The sequence below is a fragment of the Anabrus simplex genome, chromosome 1 (assembly GCF_040414725.1).
Source record: "Anabrus simplex isolate iqAnaSimp1 chromosome 1, ASM4041472v1, whole genome shotgun sequence".
In the NCBI taxonomy this organism is placed as follows: domain Eukaryota; kingdom Metazoa; phylum Arthropoda; class Insecta; order Orthoptera; family Tettigoniidae; genus Anabrus; species Anabrus simplex.
Genome location: NC_090265.1, coordinates 193,344,274 through 193,371,056, shown reverse-complemented (window position 1 = coordinate 193,371,056; position 26,783 = coordinate 193,344,274). Strand labels below are relative to the sequence as shown.

At 39.0% G+C, this 26,783-nt stretch overlaps 1 protein-coding gene across 1 annotated transcript in view; it reads left to right on the top strand.

The window, feature by feature from the left end:
* Positions 1–22,464, top strand: part of LOC136863923 (uncharacterized) — a 45,568-nt gene extending 23,104 nt beyond the window's left edge. The window contains exon 3 of the mRNA XM_067140357.1: positions 21,680–22,464. Coding sequence (XP_066996458.1) covers positions 21,680–22,387 — 708 coding nt within the window. The 3' untranslated portion in view covers positions 22,388–22,464. The remainder of the gene's footprint in view (positions 1–21,679) is intronic.
* Positions 22,465–26,783: the final 4,319 nt, after the last annotated feature.

Genomic DNA, 26,783 nt, shown 5'->3' with positions numbered 1-26,783 from the left:
GAATACTTCCTCTTTCTCATTGTGCAAAAGATGAAACCTTGTATTGGCAGTGAATTTTTCTATTTTAAAAGTCATATGTACATATTTTGTTTAATATTAAACATTAATTAAATGTAAATAAAAACTTGCTCGACACTTTATGATCAATGGCATTTTAAACCAATATTACAGTGGAGGAAATGCACAGGCTTACTAGCCAATCAAACTCCTCTAGCAAGTGATTTGTTAACACTTTGCCACCAAAATACTGTCTTTGAGGTGCACTAAGAAAGGATTTTTCAAAATTCAGCTTCTATCCTAGATTTAGGCCAATGCCATGGGCTAATAGATATAAAAATCAAATTTGTCATACAAGGATGAGACAAAGCTCATTTTAAGTCTTACAATGCGAGGAACAGATCTTAGTAAGTTCCTACGGGCCCTGAAATCAACTGTTTCCAAGATATTGACACCGCACTTCAGTCTAAGTGCTGGAGAGCACATGTTGACAGACTCACAAATGAGGCAAATATTAAAACTTCTGCTTGGGGAGATTGTATAAGACATGCAGAAAGATTGCAGGAAGAAGATATTTTTCTGTGAGAGAAGTTTACAGTGATATAGATGTTGATTCCTATATGGAGCCTGAAATATTTGTCCCAAATGAGTAAATTTATAATACCAATATAAATGGTCCATTATTGGACATTATAAATTTTCCAGCTAACTCATTCCTGGTTGCCAACGTTTCGCCCCAGTGTGCTAAGTCGGGCTCATCAGTTGGTAAATAGCACACCCACCAACTCGCATGGCCAGTGCATATCATGGAGGGCAAAACAAACAAAGAGTTATTTCATTCCCATCTCCAATAATAGGGAGGCAGACGGGCCACCGCTAAATCTATAGCTCTTGAACCGGTGAATTGAATTTTGAATGTTGAATTTAAATGAGCACGTCATTGGAGTATGTATGGAACATACGTATAAGGAAGGGAAGGAGTGGTGCAGATGTCACCGCAACCCACACCCGCAATAGTTGGCCCCTGATAGTCCCCCCCGTTTATTAGCTTTCAAGATAATTACAGAGACAAGGACATACACAGCAAGTGATAAAAAATTACATAAATGAACACAAGTGAAGTATTATACAAGAAGTATTTGGAGTCGATTGTTCTGATATAATGGGAACTATTGCACTGATCACTTTTCTTGTGACGTGGATAGTAGCAACAAATAAATGGAGCACTAATACAGAATATTATTTATTTATTTATTGTGTCAGAAGTACAAAGTAAGAGAGACAAAAATTAAACCAAAAAATTTTAAACATTGGTTGACCAAAAATTGGCCACGACAAGCGCATTTGGAGTTGCTCTCATTAGATCTTTAATGGTACAAGTGGCTGGAGAAGATGGACACAGTAGAAGATGTTCGTTAGTCTGCTTAGTACCACACTTGCAGTAAACTGTCTCCTGAACAAAGAATTTGAAAGAGTAACGGACATTGTAACGCAAAATAGAAGACACACTGATGTAACAACAGATTGTACAACAGAGTGCCCATTATATAACACCAAAAACTTGAAAAAAGAAATGAATATCGCACTAAACTCGGTGCGTGAGGTTACATCACCTTGATATAACTAAGAAACGAGTGCTCTAGCTATGAGCATAAAATGTAAGAGCACAACATAAAGGAAAGGAAACTATAATGTAACTATAGTAATACAAAGGTAAGAATAATAAGATTATTATTATTATTACTAGCAGAAGTACCTGTTCTTCGTACAGGTTATCAGAAACTGGCTTTAGTTACTCATACTATCGCGGTGACTGACTTCATTAGATATTTAAATCACTGGTGTATTTACTTAAGTACACAGAAATTATTTGTTGTGCTTGGAATTATAGAGTATCTTCTTCTTCTTTCCTTCATGGGGGGCCTCTAAATATTAGTTCCTAATTAGTGTCGACCTCTAAGATCTTTGCTACCATTTTTTTCCTTCATTCCCACCTAGATATACCTGCTCCCTTCATTAAGCCGCAGGTTTAGTGTAAGTATACTTCCGCTAGATAGTATCACAAATATAAATATTGTTGAATGTATTTGTTTGATCCGACATTTCGTAACTATTACAGATGATCAAAGAAATACGCGATGCATAAAAGAAACTACTATAATTATCGAGAATTATAATTCTCAGGGCTTGTCACTCATGTCGCACATCATATAATGAATTTGAGTATAAATGTTGAGACATTTTTTCAAGTCATGGGCGCAGTATATAGGTTGTTTCATGGTTACAATGATCGTAAAAGTGGACAAAAATATTGGCACTAATAACATCAGTGATCCTACTACTCCATGATTTGATAGAAAATAGTTTAAACTATAGGTAACAGACTCCGCAAAATGCTGAAACCTAAGCCAGTATGTAAAAACGGAGGTCAGTTGGTAACTGCTGGTCGCTGTACTACGGAGATCTCCGAGGCTATTATTTTTATACTTCACTCCCTTTCCATCCCTGCCCAAAGGAGTGCTATGAGTGTCTTACACAACAGTTTATTTTTTCCAGATAGTACCTAAGTCATATGTGTATCAATTTTGGTTGGCAGCTATGCCCAAACATACATGTATAATCTAGCTGCTGTAGAATCCTGGAGCTGACGTTGCCATAGTTACGGCCGTTCGTTTCTTTATCCGATTCCTAGAGCAGGGCTAGTGTGGTTCCAAAACATGGTTTTCCGGCCCGAAGGGTTTACCAAGTTTTGTTCTTTGCGTCAAGGGGCTTAAAATGAGCTTTGTCTCGTCCTTGAACGACAATTTGTTTCGCCTATATTAGCCTATTATTTTAATATTTTTATATCACCCTCTGTCGCTCCCCTCAAATTGTTTTGAAAATAAAATACAACCCATGTTACTCACTGGCAATGTAGCTTTCTATAGGTGAAGTAATTTTTAAAATCAGTTCAGTAGTTTTTGAGTCTATCCGTTACAAACAAATATACACATTTTTCCTCTTTATAATATTAGTATAGAAGTATAGATTACATCCCTTCACATACAATTGCCGTCAGGAAGGGCATCCAGCCGTAAAACAGGGTCAAATCCACATGTGCGACACAGTTCGCTCCCGCAACCCCACAGGTGTGGGTAAAGCGATAGAAGAAGATACTCATTTTAAAAATTCACCTGCTATTTTATTCTTTTCACCCCCTTGAGTGGATTTTTCAAACAGAGTGTGTTCATTTTTAAAGGAGATTCCAAGTACCAATTTTAAAGCCTGTAACATCTTCATTTTTTGAGATATGTGTATCCTCATATAAAAAATTCAACTTCCTCACTTTTTTTCACATCATCCCCCCCCCTTTAGTGGATTTTCTGAAAATGAATATTTGTGTTCTTTTATTTTTAAAGGGGATTCCAAATATCAATTTTCATGTCTGCAACATGTTAAGTTTTTGTGCTTTATTGTAGATAATCTAGCTGCTGTAGAATCCTGGAGCTGACGTTGCCATGGTTATGGCCGTTAATTTCTTTATCCGATTCCTGGAGCAGGGGTAGTGTGGTGCCAATATCTCCGTAAAGGTTGGTTTTAGGGCCTTAAAACATGGTTTTCGGGTCCATAGGGCTTACCGAGTTTTGTTCTTTGTGTCAAGAGAATTAAATTGAGCTTTGTCTCGTCCTTATACGACAAATTCAATATTTTGCCTATATTAGCCTACTAATTTTATACCCACCCCCCCGTGCCCCCACCACAAATACAGCCCATATTACTCACTGACAATGTAGCTTTCTATAGGTGAAGGAATTTTTAAAATCGGTTTAGTAGTTTTTGAGTCTATTTGTTACAAACAAACATACACATTTTTCCTCTTTATGATATTAGTATAGATTATACAATAATAAGAATAGGAATAATAATAGGAGTAATAATAATAATGATGACAATAGTGATATCAATAATAGACGATATACAAGAGATGAATGAAAGAATAGCAATGAGATGCGAGAAATGCGACATACAATATATGGTGATGAATGATAATGAATAAGAATGATAGACATGAGAGTATTTATTTATTTATTTATTTATTTATTTATTTATTTATTTATTTATTTATTTATTTATTTATTTATTTATTTATTTATTTATTGACTTTAGCAGTGGCGAAGTTAGGGCTCGTGGCCCTCTCTTACACTTAACCACATAATTAATCTACAGATAATACATATATAAAAGAAATGTACTATTCTATCATAAAATCAAAGATAAGCTAAAAATTACAGATTTGGACAACATATAATGAAGAAAGAAAGCAGTTCAACAAATAAAATAGAATAAAATTTGGAGCGTATAGATAATGAGAAAGAGACAAAGTCATAATGAAATGGCGTATTGCTTTTAATGCCGGGAGTGTCCAAGGACAAGTTCGGCTCGCCAGATGCAGGTCTTTTGATTTGACGCCCACGTCGTGATGAGTCATAATGAAAAAGTAAGATACAAACTGGAAAAAATAAGCAATGCATAAAGAGAACACAATAAGTAATAAAGTAAATGGAAATATAAGTATGGCCATAAAAGTGACCTATGTACATGAGTAAGAAGCTAAATATTATGTACATTACACTATAATAATAATAATAATAATAATAATAATAATAATAATAATAATAATAATAATAATAATAATAATAATAATAATAATAATAATAATAATAATAATAATAATAATAATAATAATAATAATAATAATAATAATAATAATAATTACAATCACACAACCTATCATACGTCGTCATACACACAAAACAATCACACAAAACAATCAGCGGTATTCAACAGGTAATCTCTACATGAAGTCTTAAATTTCGATATTGAGTTTGAGTTCCTGACAGCAGCTGGGAGTGAATTCCAAAGTCGTGACCTAGCCACAACGAAGGATCTGTTATATATCGAAGAGTGGTTGACGGGAATAGTGAGGGAAGTGCCAGATCTAGTGTTACAATTATGGAATGAGGATAATAAATGGAATTTTGAAGAGATGTATTTGGGTAGATTTTCCTTCTGAGTTCGATATATCAACGTAAGTACGTGGAATTTCCATCGCCTCTCAGATTTCAGCCAGGAAAGAAATGTGTAGCTAGGGGTTATGTGAGCATCGTAACTCAAGTTAAAAACAAATCAAAGACCAGAGTTCAATTCTCGTTAAAGTTTCATAGTTTGTTCACGGGTTGCATCAATGAGGACCATGTAGCAGTAGTCAAGTATTGGTAGTATCAAAGTTTGGAGTAGTTTTATCTTTATGTCTTGTGGCAAGATGTCCTTCTGTTGTTTCAGAGGGTGTAGCGTCGCGTACATCTTTCTACATGTATTTCTTATGTGACTGAAACTCTTGACTGGTCTACCTAGGTTCTTCACTTCCTTACTGAACGGGATTACGGTGGCATTTAGTGTCACCGGAGGAATAGCATAATTTTTATACATGATGTTTAATAATTTCTGAGAACCGATAATAATTGTTTGAGTTTTTTTGGGGTTGAGGAAGAGAGAGTTTTCACTGAGTGTGTATCGTAGAGATAGGAAGGGTGGGAGGGGGAGTGTTCATTCTGGTGAAAGAAGAATTTGTAAGCTACGAAAAAGTTAAAGATGAGACACATGAAATTCTAGGTGTAAGGCTCATTTCTAAAGATAATAGGCAACTTGATATATTTGGAGTGTACAGATCGGGAAAGGGTAGCACTGACGCGGATTTGGAATTATTTGATAGGATAGTCAGCTATGTGGGAAACGACATGGAAAGAAATGTGATTGTAGCGGGAGATCTGAATTTGCCAGATGTCAATTGGGAAGGAAATGCGAACGACAGGAAGCATGACCAACAAATGGCAAATAAGTTAATATGGGAAGGACAGCTGATTCAGAAAGTGATGGAACCAACCAGAGGGAAAAATATACTGGATGTCGTGCTGATAAAACCAGATGAGCTCTATAGGGAAACTGAAGTAATAGATGGTATTAGTGATCATGAAGCTGTTTTTGTGGTAGTTAAAAATAAATGTGATAGAAAGGAAGGTCTTAAAAGTAGGACTGTTAGGCAGTACCATATGGCTGATAAAGCAGGCATGAGGCAGTTTCTAAAAAGTAACTATGATCGGTGGAAAACGGTAAATAAAAATGTAAACAGACTCTGGGATGGGTTTAAGGAAATTGTTGAGGAATGCGAAAACAGGTTTGTACCATTAAGGGTGGTAAGGAATGGTAAAGACCCACCTTATTATAATAGAGAAATAAAGGGACTAAGAAAGAGGTGTAGACTGGAAAGAAATAGAGTTAGAAATGGTTGTGGAAGAAAGGAGAAATTGAAGGAACTTACTAGAAAATTGAATCTAGCAAAGAAGGCAGCTAAGGATAACATGATGGCAAGCATAATTGGCAGTCATACGAATTTTAGTGAAAAATGGAAGGGTATGTATAGGTATTTTAAGGCAGAAACAGGTTCCAAGAAGGACATTCCAGGAATAATTAATGAACAAGGGGAGTGTGTATGTGAGGATCTTCAAAAGGCAGAAGTATTCAGTCAGCAGTATGTAAAGATTGTTGGTTACAAGGATAATGTCGAGATAGAGGAGGAGACTAAGGCCAAAGAAGTAATAAAATTTACATATCATAACAATGACATTTACAATAAGATACAAAAGTTGAAAGCTAGAAAAGTGGCTGGAATTGATCAGATTTCTGGGGATATACTAAAAACAATGGGTTGGGATATAGTACCATATCTGAAGTACTTATTTGATTATTGTTTGGTCGGAGGAGCTATACCAGATGAATGGAGAGTTGCTATAGTAGCCCCTGTGTATAAAGGAAAGGGTGATAGACATAAAGCTGAAAATTACAGGCCAGTAAGTTTGACATGCATTGTATGTAAGCTTTGGGAAGGCATTCTTTCTAATTATATTAGACATGTTTGTGAAATTAATAACTGGTTCGATAGAAGGCAATTCGGTTTTAGGAAAGGTTATTCCACTGAAGCTCAACTTGTAGGATTCCAGCAAGATATAGCAGATATCTTGGATTCTGGAGGTCAAATGGACTGTATCGCGATTGACCTGTCTAAAACACTTGATAGGGTGGATCATTGGAGACTACTGGCAAAAATGAGTGCAATTGGACTAGACAAAAGAGTGACCGAATAGGTTGCTATATTTCTAGAAAATAGATCTCATAGAATTAGAGTAGGTGAAGCTTTATCTGACCCTGTAATAATTAAGAGAGGAATTCCTCAAGGCAGTATTATCAGACCTTTATGTATTCTTATATATATAAATGATATGAGTAAAGGAGTGGAATCGGAGGTAAGGCTTTTTGCGTATGATGTTATTCTCTATAGAGTGATAAATTACAAGATTGTGATCAACTGCAACGTGACCTCGAAAATGTTGTGAGATGGACAGCAGGCAATGGTATGTTGATAAATGGGGTTAAAAGTCAGGTTGTGAGTTTCACAAATAGGAAAAGTCCTCTCAGTTTTAATTACTGTGTTGATGGGGTGGAAGTTCCTTTTGGGGATCATTGTAAGTATCTAGGTGTTAATATAAGGAAAGATCTTCATTGGGGTAATCACATAAATGGGATTGTAAATAAAGCGTACAGATCTCTGCACATGGTTATGAGGGTGTTTAGGGGTTGTAGTAAGGATGTAAAGGAGAGTGCATATAAGTCTCTGGTAAGACCCCAACTAGAGTATGGTTCCAGTGTATGGGACCCTCACCAGGATTACCTGATTCAAGAACTGGAAAAAATCCAAAGAAAAGCAGCTCGATTTGTTCTGGGTGATTTCCGACAAAAGAGTAGCATTACAAAAATGTTGCAGTGTTTGGGTTGGGAAGAATTGAGAGAAAGAAGAAGAGCTGCTCGACTAAGTGGTATGTTACAAGTAACTATTCTCATTGTAATAATATTTGAGACATAAGTGGTATGTTCCGAGCTGTCAGCGGAGAGATGGCGTGGAATGACATTAGTTGACGAATAAGTTTGAATGGCGTTTATAAAAGTAGGAAAGATCACAATATGAAGATAAAGTTGGAATTCAAGAGGACAAACTGAGGCAAATATTCATTTATAAGAAGGGGAGTTAGGGATTGGAATAACTTACCAAGGGAGATGTTCAATAAATTTCCAATTTCTTTGAAATCGTTTAGGAAAAGGCTAGGAAACCAACAGATAGGGAATCTGCCACCTGGGCGACTGCCCTAAATGCAGATCAGTATTGATTGATTGATTGATTGATTGATTGATTGATTGATTGATTGATTGATTGATTGATTGATTGATTGATTTGATTGACTGGTGTACACACTGAGTTGTTGAAGGTCAGAGTTAATATCTCTTATTGCATTCGATATATCATTAATATTGTGGCAGTAAATTTGGAGGTCATAGGCAAAGAGGTGATATCTATTATACTTTATTTTAGAGGAGATATAATTTATATCCTCCTCTGTGAACCATGTGACCTTGCCGTGGTGGGGAGGCTTGCGTGTCCCAATGATGCAGATAGCCGAGCCGCAGGTGCAACCATATTGGATGGGTATCTGTTGAGAGACCAGACTAACGAATGGTTCATCGAAAGGGGGTTAGCAGCCTTTCGGTAGTTGCAAGGGCGGCAGTCTAGATGATTGACTGATACGGCCTTGTAATAATACTCAACATGGCTTAGCTGTGTTGATACTGCTACACGGCTGAAAGCAACGGGAAACTACAGCCGTAACTAACTCCCGAGGACATGCAGCTCTCTCTGTATGAATGATGTACTGATGATGGCTTCCTCCCGGGTAAAATATTCCGGAGGTAAACTAGTCCCCCATTCGGATCTCCGGGTGGGGACTACACGAGAGGGGGCGATCATCAGGAAGATGGATACTGACATTCTGCGAGTCGGAGCGTGGAATGTTAGAAGTTTGAATCGTTGTGGTAGGTTAGAGAATCTGAAAAGGGAGATGGATAGGCTAAAGTTAGATGTAGTTGGTGTAAGTGAAGTACGTTGGAAGGAAGAACAAGATTTTTGGTCAGGCGACTACCGAATTATCAACACAAAATCAAACAGGGGAAATGCAGGAGTTGGTTTAATAATGAACAAGAAAATAGGGCAGCGGGTAAGCTACTATGACCAGCATAGTGAAAGAATTATTGTCATCAAGATAGACACCAAACCAATGCCCACCACAATAGTGCAGGTCTATATGCCTACTAGTTCAGCGGATGATGAAGAAATCGAAAGAATATACGAGGAGATAGAAGATTTAATACAATATGTAAAAGGTGACGAGAAGGAACGAAAGAGGAAGTCGGCTGGTTGTATTCTGCACTGATCATAACTTAGTCCTTGCCAATACTTGGTTCAAACACCACAAACGACGGCTGTATACGTGGACGAGACCTGGAGACACTGGAAGGTATCAAATAGACTTCATTATGATTAGGCAGAGATTCAGAAACCAGGTGTTGGATTGCAAAACTTTTCCAGGAGCAGACGTGGACTCTGACCACAACTTGTTGGTCATGAAATGCCATCTGAAGTTGAAGAAATTGAAGAAAGGTAAGAATGCAAAAATGGGATCTAGACAAGTTGAAAGAAAAGAGTGTGAGGGATTGTTTCAAGGAACATGTTGCACAAGGACTAAATGAAAAGGCTGAAGGAAACACTATAGAGGAAGAGTGGAGAATCATGAAAAATGAAGTCAGTAGGGCTGCTGAAGAAATGATAGGAAGGAAGAAAAGATCAACTAAGAATCAGTGGATAACTCAGAAGATACTAGACCTGATTGATGAACGACAAAAATACAAGAATGCTACAAATGAAGAGGGTAGAAGAGAATACAGACGATTAAAGAATCAAGTGGATAGGAAGTGCAAGGTAGCTAAGGAAGAATGGCTGAAGGAGAAGTGCAAGGATGTCGAAGGCTGTATGATCGTGGGAAAGGTAGATGTTGCATACAGGAAAATCAAGGAAACCTTTGGAGAAAGGAAATCTAGGTGTATGAATATTAAGAACTCAGATGGAAAGCCACTTCTAGGGAAAGAAGACAAAGCAGAAAGATGGCAGGAGCATATCCAACAGTTGTATCAAGGTAAGGATGTAGATAATTTGGTTCTGGAACATGAAGAGGCTGTTGATACTGATGAAATGGGAGACCCAATTTTGAGGTCAGAGTTTGACAGAGCTGTGTGTGACCTCAATAGGAACAAGGCACCTGGAATTGATGACATTCCCTCTGAATTACTCACTGCCTTAGGAGAAACCAGCATGGCAAGGTTATTTCATTTAGTGTGCAAGATGTATGAGACAGGAGAAGTCCCATCCGATTTTCGGAAGAATGTTGTTATACCTATTCCCAAGAAAGCCGGTGCTGACAGGTGTGAAAACTACCGCACCATTAGTTTAGTATCTCATGCCTGCAAAATTTTAACACGTATTATTTACAGAATGGAAAAACAAGTTGAAGCTGAGTTGGGAGAAGATCAATTTGGCTTCAGAAGAAGTGTAGGAACACGTGAAGCAATCCTGACTTTACATCTGATCTTAGAGGATCGAATCAAGAAGGACAAGCCCACGTACATGGCATTCGTAGATCTAGAAAAGGCATTCGATAATGTTGATTGGACCAAGCTATTTATGATTCTGAAGATGATAGGGATCAGATACCGAGAACGAAGAATTATCTACAATCTGTATAAATATCAGTCTGCAGTGATAAGAATCGAGGGCTTTGAAAAAGAAGCAGCAATCCAGAAAGGAGTGAGGCAAGGCTGCAGTTTGTCCCCTCTCCTTTTCAATGTTTACATAGAACAGGCAGTAAAGGAAATCAAAGAGAAATTTGGAAAGGGAATCACAGTCCAAGGAGAGAAAATCAAAACCTTGAGATTTGCCGATGATATTGTTATTTTATCTGAGACTGCAGAAGATCTCGAGAAGTTGCTGAATGGTATGGATGAAGTCTTGGGTAAGGAGTACAAGATGAAAATAAATAAGTCCAAAACAAAAGTAATGGAGTGCAGTCGAACGAAGGCAGGTGATGCAGGAAATATTAGATTAGGAAATGAAATCTTAAAGGAAGTAGATGAATATTGTTACTTGGGTAGTAAAATAACTAACGATGGCAGAAGTAAGGAGGACATAAAATGCAGACTAGCACAAGCAAGGAAGAGCTTTCTTAAGAAAAGAAATTTGCTCACTTCAAACATTGATATCGGAATTAGAAAGATGTTTTTGAAGACTTTCGTGTGGAGCGTGGCATTGTATGGAAGTGAAATGTGGACGATATCTAGCTCAGAAAGAATAGAAGCTTTTGAAATGTGGTGTTACAGAAGAATGCTGAAGGTGAGATGGATAGATCGAATCACGAATGAAGAGATACTGAATCGAATTGGTGAGAGGAGATTGATTTGGCTAAATTTGACGAGAAGAAGAGATAGAATGATAGGACACATCTTAAGACACCCAGGACTTGTTCAGTTGGTTTTTGAAGGAAGTGTAGGTGGTAAGAACGTTAGGGGTAGACCAAGGTATGAATATGACAAGCAGATTAGAGCAGATGTAGGATGCAATAGCTACGTAGAAATGAAAAGTTTAGCACAGGATAGGGTTGCATGGAGAGCTGCATCAAACCAGTCTATGGACTGATGACTCAAACAACAACAACAACAACAACAACATCATCATTTATATAGAGGACAGACAAAAGGGGACCAAGAACAGGACCTTGGGGGCTTCCTGCCTTCCGGAGTCGCCACTGAGAAGCAGTATCTTGTACTGTAACACATTGCATACGATCTGTAAGATATACGGTGAAAAATTTTAAAGCAACATTACCGAAAAACGATTTGAGCTTCTTCAGCAATGTCTGGATGTTTATCGTGTCAAAAGCACTGCTGAAGTCAAGGAGTGTGAGTACTGTCACTTGCCTTTCGTCCATTGCTTGTCTGATGTCCTCAGTCACTTTGAGTAAGGCAGTGGCTGTGCTATGACCCTTCTTGAAGCCAGATTGCAGGGGGTCAAGAGGAGACTGAGCCTGAAGGTATTCCAATATTTGCGCATGTACCAACCGTTCTAACGCTTTGGAGAGAGCAGGGAGAATCGAAATGGAATGGTAATCGGATAGGAGTTTCGAACCTGGGTTTTTAGGAAGTGGAATTACATTGGCATACTTCCAAATTGTTGGTAATGTGCCGTTTTTGAGACACTAATTAAAAATATGTGTGAGAATGGGTAGAATAGCGCCAATAATATTATGTATGAAAGTAATAGGAATTTCATCGACACCGCTTGCTTTGGATTTAATAGAATACAAGACTTTCTTAACCATTAGTGCTGACGATACGAAAGGCAAAGCAGGGGTGATTTTGTGGGATAGGTGCTGGGACGTTATTTACGTGTGGTCTGTTAAGCGGATTAAACTGAGCTCTCTCTTCCGTGAAATACTCATTTAAATCGTCGAGTGGAATGTCAGGTACCTGAAGCTGTTCATGTGTTTTTCCTATGCCCATGGCTCGGAGATGCCGTATTTAGGTTACTTACTGATTCGCAAACATATTTAAATTTAAGATTACGGATGATTTGTTTAGTTTTATTCCTAATTATTCTATACTGTTCATAGTCATTTGGGTCCTGAGTACGTTTGTAATGTCGGTAAAGAGCATCACGTTGAGACATCATATTTTTAACTGCGGGGGTTAGACATGGATTAGGTTTGCGGGATATTCTGATCTGTCTTTTCGGTGCATGTTTGTTGTATAGATTGTGTATTAACGAATTAAATGTATTTATCTTTTCATCAATGTCTGTCAGATTTAAAATGCTATTCCATGGAAGATTGTAGGCATCGTGTCTTAATTCATAGATGTCAATATATTTCATATTCCTGCACGTTATATACCTAGGTTTATATTTTGGAACCCGAAGTGAGTACGCAAGAAATATAAGATCGTGGGTGGACACAGCCGGTACTGAAATTTGTCTGTGCGTTATCACTTTCTGAGGGTTGTTTGTTACTTTGAGATCTATTAAGGTGTGGGAAATGTTGTTGGCAGTATGTACATGGTTAGTAGAGTCAGAGGGAAGGATAGACAAGTAACATGAGGAAAACAAGTCTTCTAGTTTCTTAGTATTGTATTTCTTCGTAAGTAGATTTGTATTGAAGTCGCCTAATATAATGACATGTCGATAGGCTGGTAGCAAGTTAAGTAGGTGCGTTTCAAACTCGGTCAAGTAAGATACTTTAGGTGGTCGGTAAACCACTCCAATAAGTATTTTCTGTCCACTAGCAACTACTTCAACGAACATAAACTCCGTCCTCGGCAATTCACCGGTCGATGAGGTACAAATGATACGGCTCTTCAGGTCATCACTACAGTAGAGAACAATACCTCCACCCCTCTTATTTGTACGATCATGGCGGTAGAGATTATAGCCGTCAAGACGAGCCATGTTGTTTGGAATTTATGGCGATAACCAGCTTTCACTAATACCTATCAAATGGATGCTATTTTTGTTAAATATAGCCTGAATTTCATCAATGTGTGCAGGTAAGCTTAGGCTGTTCAAGTGATAACACTGGAGAGTATGAGGATATAGTGAAAGTTCTTGTTTCAAAAGGTTACCGGCATCTATGTTCTGTGAAGGAGTGAGGGGTGTGCTATTCTTAGAGAGGTCATTGTCATGAGGAAATACCATAGCTACCTGACTAATGGGCATACTTTAACTGAAACAAAAAACTGAAAAAAAACACACACACGCACGCACGCACGCACGCACGCACGCACGCACACACACACACGCACGCACACACACACACATGTAAATATAATAATAATAATAATAATAATAATAATAATAATAATAATAATAATAATAATAATAATAATAATAATAATAATAATAATAATAATAATAATAATAATAACATTTACTGGGCACATCACAATTGTCATATCACTCTGATAATCCACCTAACCGCCTCATATGTAAGTTCAGTTCATTAGATGAGCTAATGTGGAGCTTTTTCCCGTCTTCTAAATGAACGATAATGCGGCCGTCCTGCGTCGAAACTCACCGCGTACCCCAGAAGTCCCGAGCTTTACGCAGTACTTCTTTTCTTGTGGATGTCAGAGATTCGGTTATTAATAATTTGGTACCTTTAAGAGCTTGCTTGGTGCGCCAGATGCGGTCTCTTTCATGGTACCTGAGGAATTTAATGATGATCGGCCTATTACCTGCGGACACCACCTCAGCTGCTGTCCTTTTCATATGGCCAAGTCTATGACATCGATCTATGCTGTCTATAGACAATTCGATGTTCAGACTGTTTTTTAACGTACCCAGCGCCACAGCGTACGTGTCCTCGTTGGGGGTCTCACAGACACCATGTAGGAGTAGGCAGTTCCTTCTGCTATATTGACAAGTAAAGGAGACATGAATTACATTGGAATAGCACTTGCGGTGCTATAAACACAGGACATTGAACCAGAGGTGCAACACTGCAACCAGAAGCATTCCAATAACAACGAAAGACAAGTGCAAAGCAAGATAAAGAAGGGTGAGGAGGGGTGCAATGGTGAAAAAGGGGAAGTTACATGATTGGAGGGGGAAGAGATGAGTTGTGGTAGGGGTTCAGATGTCATTAACAATATTAGATGCGAGGGGAGAGAGGGAGAGGGCTTGTGTGACACTGGAGTTATTATGGGTGGTTCCTTTCATGAGATAGTTAAGATGCAGATGGTGGATATGAGTGAGAATGGTAGGAAAGGAGTAGAGAGGTGTTAAATTAGTAGAAGGGGTATCAAAGGGAAGGTGGTAGGCAATACGGATGGCATGTCTGTCTAATTTATGGAGTTGAGTATATTCTTTACTGTCAGCAGTTAACCAGGTCAAGGAAGTGTAAGTAACAACTGGTCGTATGAAGGTTTTGTAAACATTGATGGTCTGGGAAGGTTTGAGTCCCCATGTTTTTCCAGTGAGTATTCGGGGGACTCAGAACCATTGAAGGGCTTTTTGTAAACAGCAATAAGATGGTGATTCCACTTGAGGTTATTTTGGAGTTTAATGCCTAAATTAGTAGATTAGTTTCGGTGAGTGGGGAGTTATACACTGTTAGTGGGACATGATATCAGGGACGGCAGAGGCGGGATCATTTCCAGAAAGCTATGAATTGGGTTTAGGAGGGATTGACAGAAATATGCCAGGAGTTGAGCTAGGTTTCTAGGGTGTTAAAGTAGGTTTGGAGTTTCTTCTTAAGAGTGACAACAGTGGGAGTGAGAGCTAGGAGGGCTAAATCATCGGCATATTGGTAGAGGCATAAAAGGGGATCGGGATGGGGAATATCATACGTATAAAGAATGTATAAGGGAAGGGAAAGAGGGGAGCCTTGGGCGAGACCAGCGGTTAAAGGGAATGTATAGGAAGCTATGCCATGTATAATGATTTGCGCAGTTCGATGCTGGAGAAAATTATGAATAAGACGGATGATGGTGATGGGAAGCAGATGATGGCGGAGCTTGAAAATAAGGCCTGAATGCCAGACTGAGCCAAAAGCTCGGTCCACATCCAGGCACACCAGTGCGCGGCTGTTTTACATGGACGCAGGTAGGAATGTAGGGAGGCGGAGGTATGAAAGAGATGATCTTGTGTAGAGTGACGTGAATGGAAGCCAATTTGAGAGGAGGGTAGGAGGTTGAGGGAATTGAGGTAGGTGGACAGTCCCCTACTCAAAATTCCTTAGAGGATTTTTGATAAAATACAGAGGAGGCTAATAGGGCGATAGGAATTTAAGGTGTAAGGTGGCTTGTTAGGTTTTAAGAAAAGAAGAATGTTGGCATTACCCCAGTGATCGGGGTAAAAACCAGTATAGAGAATAAAGGTGTAGACCAGACAGAGGAGGTGGAAAAGGAGAGGTGGAGCTTCTTGAATATGGCGGTACGAGATATGATCAGAACCTGGGGAGGTATTTTTGCGATGTTTCAGGTATTGGGAGATTTCGGCAGGGGTAATGGGAGAGTTTAGGGGGTGTGTATAATCTACTTGGGGCAGGTGAAGAAAGGAAGGTTGCAATTCAGGGTGGGCGGGATTGGTGTAAGCGGTAATGGTCGGTTAGTCAGGATGGACATGGTGAGGGGCAGTGGAAGGGGAAAAGAGTTTCCTATAGTAATCGGCAAAGAGGTCAGCTTTGGCTTTGGGAGTCATGGGATGATTTGGAGGGTTGGGAATGGGGTAGGTAGGAAGAGGTTTGAAAGTCTTTGTAAGGCAGCGAAAAGTAGTCCAGAATTGTGAAAGGTCATGATAGTCACTGAGTTCGTTACATTTGTCATTCCAGTGTTTTTGTTTAATCACTTTAATATAGGAGCGAGCCTGGCGTAGTGTACGTCAATGTTGCTGTAAGGTAGTAGGGTCTTTAGTTCAAACCTATGAGTGGTGGTAGTAGTCATGGGCAAATTTAAGAAGTTGAAGGGCCTTGGGAGGTACGGGAGGTTTAGTGGGGTGGTATGAGTGACGGGGGATGTGCAGGTTATCGGCTGTTATAATAGCTTGTTCAATTTTAGTTATTATGGTAAGGAGGTTGGGGATTGAGGAAGGGTGGGGGGGGGGGGGGTGCTTGAGTAAGTCTGTTATAGTAGCATGATATTTGCCCCAGTCAGCATGTGTAAAACTTTGGGTAGTCGGAGGTCGAGGAGGGGGTTGTTGGCTATGAGGGAGGAAGTTGGGAAAGGTAAGAAGAGCAGGGGCATGATCGCTGCCGATCGAAACAGACTTTTGAATTTTAGGGGAAGTGGTGAGTGTTGGAGAGAGGATAAGGGCATCAGGTGTAGAATTATGTAAGGGGAGGGTAGGGAAGGGAAAATGGTAGTGCATGCCCCAGAGGTTATCACAAAAATTAGTAAAGGTAGTGAGTTGAGACGGGATGTATGACGTTAATATTGGCAATTATGACATATTCTTCAAAATTAGTATCAATGAATTTAATAAAGATCAGAGGAATGTGAGTGTTGCCGGTAAGATAAAAAGTAGCAAGTGTTAGTGAAGTATGAGGGGTAAGGACTTCAACGATTAAATATTCATGAAAACGATTAACATAAGGAGGGAATGAGTGTTTAATGTATGTGAAGTTCTTCCTTACACCAATAGCGACACCGCCCCGGCCTTGGTGGGGCCGGTCCACGCGGATAAAGTTATATGAAGCAAAGGTCGCATTCTGTTTGGGTGTAAGGAAGGTCTCATTGAGTATGAAAATATCCGGAGCATGCAGGGAGAGGGAAGTATCCAGCAGTGACCAGTTAGAAGTTACAGAGCGAATGTTAACATAATATAACTTCAACATTTCAACGCACGAATGGGACAGTACTCAGGGGAAAGAATGCAAACTGCATTCTACTCCCCGAGTATGCCATGTCAACATGGGTATTAAGGACTAACCGAGCCGCCAGCTGCATTTGTTTAAGGACTTGGGGATGGTGGAAAGATAGGACATTCTGGAGAACCATAGTCATAATGCGAATAAGGTTCTCCGAACTAACGGAGGGGGGGGGGGGGGGGATGAAGAGGAAGCAGGGGTAGGGAGCTCCTGGGATGTGACTGGGATGACAGTTTCAGGTTGGGTAGGATCGGGAGTAGATTTCACTTTGCATTTATAACTGAATGAGGGATGAGGCAGTGAACAGTTGATATACTGTGGGGTTGACCGATTAGAACAAGATGAAGTGGGATGATCCTCACTACTGCAAATAGCACATACTTCGGGGTTCGCACAAGGAGCTGCCGGTGCGAGGTAGCGCTGGCATTTGCTGTAACAGATCTTCTGTGGCAGCGGCGTCCTTGATGGCTCGACCCTGTGGCGCCCACCATAGATCAGCATGCCATCACAGAGCAGGGTGTCCAATGTCATCACATCACGTGACAGGATGCGGACAAGGCTGGTCGGTCCTTCGGCATTTCGGATCCTGATGACCTTGTAGATCTGGTGTCTGTCCATCTGAAGCTGGGCGGCCACCTCGTCCTCAGTGAAGTCATGGTCCGCTCCGTAGGCGAAGACAGAAAGTATCGTCGCCGGGCGAGATGGTGGTCCCGGTCGTCGGGCTGGGCGTTGCTGAGTAAAGTAGGGTGCCTTGGCATGCGATCCCAGTTGGTGAGCCCCAATGCTGGAAGTGAAATGTGTGTAAAAAGGCCTGCAGCTTTTAATGTTGCGTTGGAGTTCTAATTTTGAAGGTTGGGAGTATAGCGAGCTATTAACTGATAAATATGGCAAGTGTTGGCCTATGCTGGATCAATGTTGGTGTATTTCATGATGTAGAATGGGGGAGGAGGGGTAATGGATGGAGTTGGCATCATGACGCTGCGATTGCGGATATGTAAGGGAAGTGCCGTATTGCAAGCCACCTGAGCATAACTCCAGACATTCACAGGAATATAGTAGTCAGGCGCTGAAGATGGGCCAGCAACCTGGAAGTCAGTAGCGGCGTTTCCCAGTGGTGAAATGCCCAAGACGTGGGGAGGAGCACTGGAGTCATGATAAACGCTGTGTCCTAAAGATCATTCCTCTTTCTTGGTGACGAGAACATCTAAAAATGGTATTTTGCCATCAGATTCCATTTCCATAGAGAAACATTTCCATGTTATTCTGCCATCAGATTCCATTTCCATGGTGAGCTACACACACCAATAGATATCTCCACGCAGATTCTCACCATCACCCTGCCCAGAAACATGGTATCCTTACAACTCTGACTACCACGGCCAGGAGGATTTGTGAAGTGTCAGCTCTACAAGAGGAAATTAATACCTTGAGAACCACCTTTGAGAGCAATGGTTACAGCAGAGCTTTGATCTGAACGGTTCTGAAATCGATGCATAATCGGACGTCTGTTAAGGAAAAAGATGTAAAAGGAACTGCTTACCTACGTTACATACATAAAACGACGGATCGTATTGCTAAAATCTTATGTAAGTACCTTGTACGAACTGTTTTTGTCACTAGTTGGACCTAACCAATCCAGACCAATTGCTTTGTCACTGACCCGAGTTATAAATTAATTCAGCTTTTCATCACTGTCCAACATACAATGTGCTCCTATCGCCCTACAGAACGCTAGAGACCTAACAGCCACTTCGCGGCCTTAACATACGCCCCCAGACCCCCTTTGATTGGTCACAGTCCAATGGTTTTGTCACTTGTCTTAGTTCCCAACAAAACAGGTTAGCAGCATTGTTGACCGCTCGAGCACGTCCTCAGCGAGAAGGCCGCGAGAAGTAAACAAATGACAGTCATATCGTGCACAGCTGAATGTAGTGGGTATTGGGTAGCACGGCGTCAACTATTGATGCAAAGGCATGTAAATTAATGCATCAGAAAGGATTTGGAAAACAAATCATAGAAAATGTGCAAGAGATGTACAAAAATGTTTACCACAGTGTTCAGACATATGTAGGGTGGACAGAGTGGTTTTGGAATGAAAATGGACTACAACAAGAAAGTGTAATGTTACCACTGTTATTCATAATGATTATGGACGAAATTGTGAAGGAGATAAAGATAAAATATGGGAACAGGGAGCAGTCTGCAGATGATATTGTGGTGTGGAGAACAAACAGAGAGGAAGTACAAGGATAACTTGACAAATTGAGTGAGATTATTGAAAATCAGTGTGGAAAGTAGTAAGACAATGGTGTTGACTAGAGGAAAAAGGGAAGGGAAAGGAGAGGAAATTATAAAAATAAAGGGACAAAACCTTGAAATTATGGAGACCTTCAAGCACTTGGGAAGTGAATTGATGCAGAATGCAAAACTGGATATGGAGATCAGTAAAATGATTCAGCAGGGAAACTTATTGAACCAGAGTGTGAGAAACAGGGTGTGGAGGAAGGAAGTACCAATGAGGAAAAAGGAGGTGATGTTGAAGAAGTACTACTGCCCAATAGGCCTACTGACATACAGTATGTAGCAGAGACCTTGACACTGACAAAGAAGGAGAATAAAATCCAGGCCAATGAAATGAAATTTTTAAGAATTGTGATAGGAGAGACAAGAAAGGACAAAGTAAAAAATAAGGATATCAGGAAGGAAACTGGAGTGGAAAAGGTTTACAATAGAATGGACAGGGATAAACTTAGATGGTTTGGCATGATGAGAGGATGGAAGAGGGAAGAATACTGAAGCAGATGATGGACACCCAGATAGTAGGAGAGAGGGCAAGAGTGAGACCCAGACTAAAGTGGTTGAAAATGATCAAGAATAGTATAATTAGAAGTAATCTAGATTGGAACACAATTAAGGAGGAAGAATGGTGGTTGGATAGAGAAAGAAAGGTACCATAAACATCCTAAACCAGGAGGAGGTGAATGAGGGAAATGGATGGTGAGGATGATCATTAGAGCCCTGCGCAGATATACAAAATAACATTCGCATCCGCTCCACACTTCCTTCATCTACACCCGAATCTGCGAATGGTTATCCGCATCCGCAAATGGTTATCCATGGATGTTATAAATATTTACCTACAGCATGTTACACCCAAGATATTGAAATGGATAGATCTGTTAACATAATACAATAGGCCTGGCATCTGGCATCAGAACCCCTGGAGTCACAAATTAATGAGGGATTTTCTCTTGCGACAGCTACCGACGTATTGACCTTTGCTCCTTTCTTCCACTAATTGTGAGCAGAAGACAGTTAGGCTTAGGCCAGATTTACGGCTTTATGATCTCAAGGCTCTGTCACCATTCTCCCATACCACTGTCAAGGGTCGCCTAATTACAAGCAAAAGTAAGAGTATACCTGAGTGAAAATCAATAAGAATCATTATTTAGAAATTATCAGCAAAATTATCCGCACTGGCATACAGTTTGTATCCACCAAGACACTAACTATGTGGATATCTGCATCCGTGCAGGGCTCTAACGATCATCATGATAATGATATTTAGTTCAGTAAAAAGATGTACAGTAGTAAATTTAATAAAATAAGAAATATTGACCAAACAATGCTGTAGAGCAAGCAGCCAATTAGAATAAGAATTTCACTTGTTTACTTGTTGACATCCTACCAGTGATTTCACAAGGTCATTGTACTTACCATCAATGGGATTTCCTTGCTAGTTTCTTAGCAGGAGTATGCAATGTGCTGGTTTCATTTACTTCACAACGGGCTTGTTGAACACTACTAGGCTGACATGTTTGCATGTACGGTCAACTATTCCAAACTGAATATTGAATGTTGGTCATACTGCAGTATACCTTTGTGATGATTTGAATGGATGAAAACCATAACGGTATAAGTAGCATTTTGGTAATTCAGAGAAAAAGGCATTTAAACATCTTTAACAGTCATATAAACCATGCTATATTTAGTTATACCACACATCACTAGAGCGCAGAATATTACCGCTATCACTTGTATCTCTTTGCTGGTGAAAAGATACATCCTCTCGGAGTTACATCCTGCACTTTACTCATTTTTTTAAATGTCACTTATACCGTTATGGTTTTCATCCATTCATTTGTCAAAATATTTGTTTGTATTATACTATTTTACAATGTGCGTACAATTCACACTACTCAAGTGAATTACTCCTTCTCTCTGTTTACCCTTTCCTAGATTGACCATGTTGCTTGTTTTCTGACTTTATAAAGATGTTCTTTCTTCTGTTTTAGATACGAACAGAGGAGAGAGAGAATTTCAAGAATAAACTTCAAGCTGTAGAGAAAGAACTTGCCGATTTGAGAAATGCAACTGAGGCCCAAGTAGCAGGTGTTGGTGATCCCGAACATGCAGAATCCATAGATAAGCTTAGAGAAGACAACAACAGCCTTCGACAAGCTCTGAACAAAGCTGCAGAGTTAATTAAGGATAAAACAAGTTTGTGTGTCAGTCAAGAGCGACAAAATATTGCACTTACCAACCAGATTGGCTCACTGAAGGAAGTAATAAAGATCACAAAGGACTTGCTCAACATCCGCAACATGGAAGTTCATCATCTCCAATGTGATGTGGAGAACATGGAGGCAAAGATTAAGATGGAACGTGACCGTCAGAGTACCATGATTTCCAAAATGGATGAAGCTGTTAAACTCAATGCCGAGCTCAAAACTGAATATGTGAACCAGCTAAAAATTTTCCAGGACTTGAAGGCTAGATATGAAGAGAGAGCACAACTTCTAGAGAAGGAAAATAAAGAAAAGAGTGATGGTGAAAACAAGGAACAGAAATCAAGTGAATTGAAAGAAAGAAAGCATGCAAACAAATTAGAAAGTGCTGAACATGTACACCGTGAAAGAAGGAGGAGTCTTTCTCGTGTTGATAGTGCTGCTAGTGATCTTGATGAATTTTTAGATGCTCATGAGGAAATTGTTGGTAATTGATAATGTGCTGTATTGAAATATTTTGTAACTCCTCTCACAAAACACTTGTTGCCAAATAAATATATTAAACAATGAAATACCTGTGCCTAATGGTATGTTTCAAGCTGTGAGTGGAGAGATGGCTTGGAAAGACATTAGAAGATGAATAAGTTTGAGAGGAGTTTTTAAAAAGTAAGAATGATCATATTATGAAGATAAAATTGTAATTGAAGAGGACAAATTGGGGCAAGTATTTTTATGGGAAGGGGAATTAAGGACTGGAATAATTTGCCAACAGAAATGTTCAATAATTTCCAACTACTTTGAAATTATTTAAAAAAAGACTATGTAAAAACTGCCACCTGGACAGCAGACTCTGAAAGCAGATCAGGAAGGGCTGACTGATTTATGGAATTCCCCTGATACAAACAAAGAACTGTAAAATCCTTAGCAATAAAATTCACTTTTTCCATTTTTTGTGACTGGGTTTTACTTATATGAATGCATAATACTGTATAGCTAGTATGCAATAACTCAGATAATTTTTATATCGGTACATTTGAAGGATAGGGAAGAGGGATTTAGTATTGCTTAATTTATTGATGAATTAAATATTCAATCACCACTGATCTGCATTTAGGGCTTATCATCCAGGTGGCATTTTATCAACTGAACATACTTTTAAAAACTCCATTTAAACTTATTCATATAATAGTGTCATTTCATGCCATCTCTCCACTGATAGTTTGAAATATACCATTTATTTGAGCAGCTCACTTCCTTATTCCCATGTTTCCCCAGCCCAAAGCTTGCAAGTTTACATGCAATGTATGTCACACTGACTGGACTGAAATTTTCAGCTTTATATCTATCACCTTTCTTTATACACAGGGGCTGCTATAGCAACTCTCCATTCATTTGGTATAGCTCCTTCATGCAAACAATAATCAAATAAGCACTTCAAATATGGTACTATATCCCCAGAAATCTTATCAATTCCTGCTACCCTTCTAGTTTTCAACTTTTGCATCTTATTGTAAATGTCATTGTTATTGTTACCGTGTTTTGGTGGATCAGCAGAGGTGAAAGAAGGTGCGGGCTGGAATAGGTCTAACTACAAGTCTGAAAGATGAATTCAAAATTTAAATAAAGGTTATATTTTCAATGGACAACAAAGTTTAACAAATTTTTACATAGAATTTAAAAATTTAGCGATTACAAAGAGTCAGCAATCCAATAATCAGGTACAAAACCAGCAAATTAATGATCTGGGCTTCAAGCCCCACATTTACAATCTCTGAGCTCTCAGCTCACAACTACAAAAGGGCAGAAAACCCCTCATAACATGGAGCACTTGCTCCTAACTAGTAATATCAAGCCTCCTAGAGGCACCTTTCAAAATACCAGAAAGAGCTGACCCGCTCTCAATCTTTCAAGCCTATTAAAGGCAATACCAGACTTTACAGTGATTTGCCATCAAGGCACAACATACAAGAATTAAACAGGGGTATCTCGTACCCACCCTACAGGGCCTTAAAAGAAACTACTTGCCCAAAATGTCAATATGAAAGGAGGCGTTGCTTGCGCTCCTACATGAAAGCTTGTTAAAACCTAAGTGGCGCTAAGCTGATACACAGGGGCTACTCCCATCCTATAGAGGTGACTCGTATAAGAAAAATAATTTAACACATTAATGAAGAGAAGAAAATCGGTTATGAAAACGTAGTCACCTCAAATCCAAATTGAAGGGGAGCTCAAGAGGGTAAAGCACTCTCTATCCCCGATTTACCTTTAAAGATATATGAAGTCTTACAAAGATGGAAAAAATTTACATGTTTTAAGTTAAAGGTTACATATTAAAGGTTTCGGACCTGCCCCGCGGGTTAAACGGCTGATCTAGCAAGGAAAAAGAAGATGTTAAACGGCCATTACCTTGTTGGAGAGCTGCTGACAGATGAAAGAGGCGCTTCCCACCTCCTGCTATTCTTCCATACACTAAGCTAGATGTTGTACGAGTGGCCGGGAGACAAGAAAGTCAGCAGTTTATATACCCTCGTGGAAGATTCGAGACCTTTCATGAATAATAAGACACACCCACAGACGTTTATTGGTCGTCTAAAAGTTACAGATCAAATATGAAGAAGAAGGACACGATTGCTCCAAAATTAATTAAAGAAATTCGGGACTGGCTAAGTTCAAAACTGGTGGAAAGAAAAATTAGTATTGCCAACACATAGATGAAAGAACAAAATTAGTTAAGACCAAAACTTCTGAATGCAAAATATCTTCAAGAAAGTTCCATCACTTCACACCAGGGTGCATAATCATAGTTTTTGGTATAGACATCTGTGAGAGAATGTCCACACTTCTTGATAATCAGTAAACAAAACAGTTCGAAATTAACACAGTGACATCTTCTGATAAACGGTTGCATTAATTCAGTTTACAGTTCAGAGTTACAGCTGTAGAGGAGTGTTTTAAGGCGGAAAATTCAAATGTGCGGCGTATAGGTGTACCAACCAGTACAGTTATCATAGGTAATTTTAATGCTTCTTTAGTATTAGTCACCTCCTCTACCTGGACATTATCCTTGTAACCAACAATCTTTACAAAGGTACTACTGACTGAATACTTCTGCCTTTTGAAGATCCTCAGATATACACTCCCCTTGTTCATTAATGATTCCTGGAATGTCCTTCTTCTAACCTGAATCTGCCTTAAAGTACCTGCACACAATTACTGAGTTTTTCTGATGTTTCCAAATCAGTACTATTTATGTTATAAAATTAATTTATTAACATCTAAATATTAATATTAGTATAATCCATGGATCATCCTCAGTTGTTTACATTAACAATTAAAATGGTACACATAATCATTAAAAACCACTCCTTGAGTTTGTCAAAATACATCTTAATATCTAATAGCCATCCATGTTTCTGTTGAATTGAAACACTCTTCTTGTATTTGATAAATTTGCCGTCTTAAAATTGTTACACTGTCGATTGCGGAGTACAATTACAGTCATTCAAAAGCATTTTCTTTGAGTTTTTATAAAATACACCAGTGGAAAATAATATCCAAACATCATGAAATAAGGAATATAGAACATGGAAATTTTAGTGATATATTTGTCAAGGTAACATATTTAATTGATTAATGGTACAAGATTTCAGGTTAATATACTCGTGAGAAAAGCCATCACAAATGTGCCATGCTGGTCCATTAATAACTTTTGTAATTGCCTGACTGTTAAATGTGCATGCATTGCATCATACAGGTGCTGGATATCAGCTTGTGGGGTGGAGTTCCATGCCTGTTGCACTTGGTCGGTCAATATAAGGACGGTTACTGCCGGTTGTGGATGATGCTGGAGTTGTCGTCCAATGATGTCCCATACATGATCAATTGGGAACAGATCGGAAGATCAAGCAGGCCATGGCAACATGTCGACACTCTGTACAGCATGTTGAGCAACAACAGAGGCATGGGGGTGTATATTATCCTGTTGGAAAACATCCCCGGGAATGCTTTTCATAAATGGCAGCATAACAGGTCGAATCATCAGAAGTGCAACCTTACCAATTAGTAAACAAAACATCCAATTGAAAAATACCAACATCAAGAAGAAAACAAGCACAATACTTACTGAAGGGCAGTAGCATTTAAAAAATATGAAGCGTGGAGGGCAAAGACGAGAATAAAAAGGCCAGGATCTTATATAACTTTGACAGGTTGCCAGGTAAATATTGCTAGCTACTAAATGACACACCAGATAAATTTAAAAATGAAGAAATTTACTAAGCAAATGTAATTTGAAAATGGTATAAAATAAGAATAAGAATATATATATATATATCCCTTTTTCTAAAATTTAAGAATGCAATCAAACTAGATGAGAAAAACAATATTTTAAAATAAGGTTGAAATTAAGGAGAAATGAAGCTCACATTAACATAGGCTTCCGCCAAAATTAAGGTTTGAAAATTCATTAATAACTCATTACCTTACATATAGAAACATTAAAATTATTTAAAAATTGGTTGCAACCGATATGCGGGCCCGCGATATAAAATCACTTTAAAATTGAAATTTGCTACACTACTAAAATACTAAATTACAAGACGCACACAAGCACACACGTAAAAGAAGAAAAATTAGTGGCTCCAACCGCGAATAAACATTACTCCAAAGAAACGAGCTAGATGAAAACACAATAAGATAATAGCACACAGCAACTCCAACAAAAGAAGTATATTAAAGGAAATTTACAATTAACGGTGCACTCATAAAAATAATAAAGAACACTGAAACACCAAACAGAAGCTACCCGTTACCGACGCGAAGCCAAGATCCCATAATAATCATCAAAGCCACCCAAAATATTAACGTATCTTCAGATTAGATAAGAAGGGAT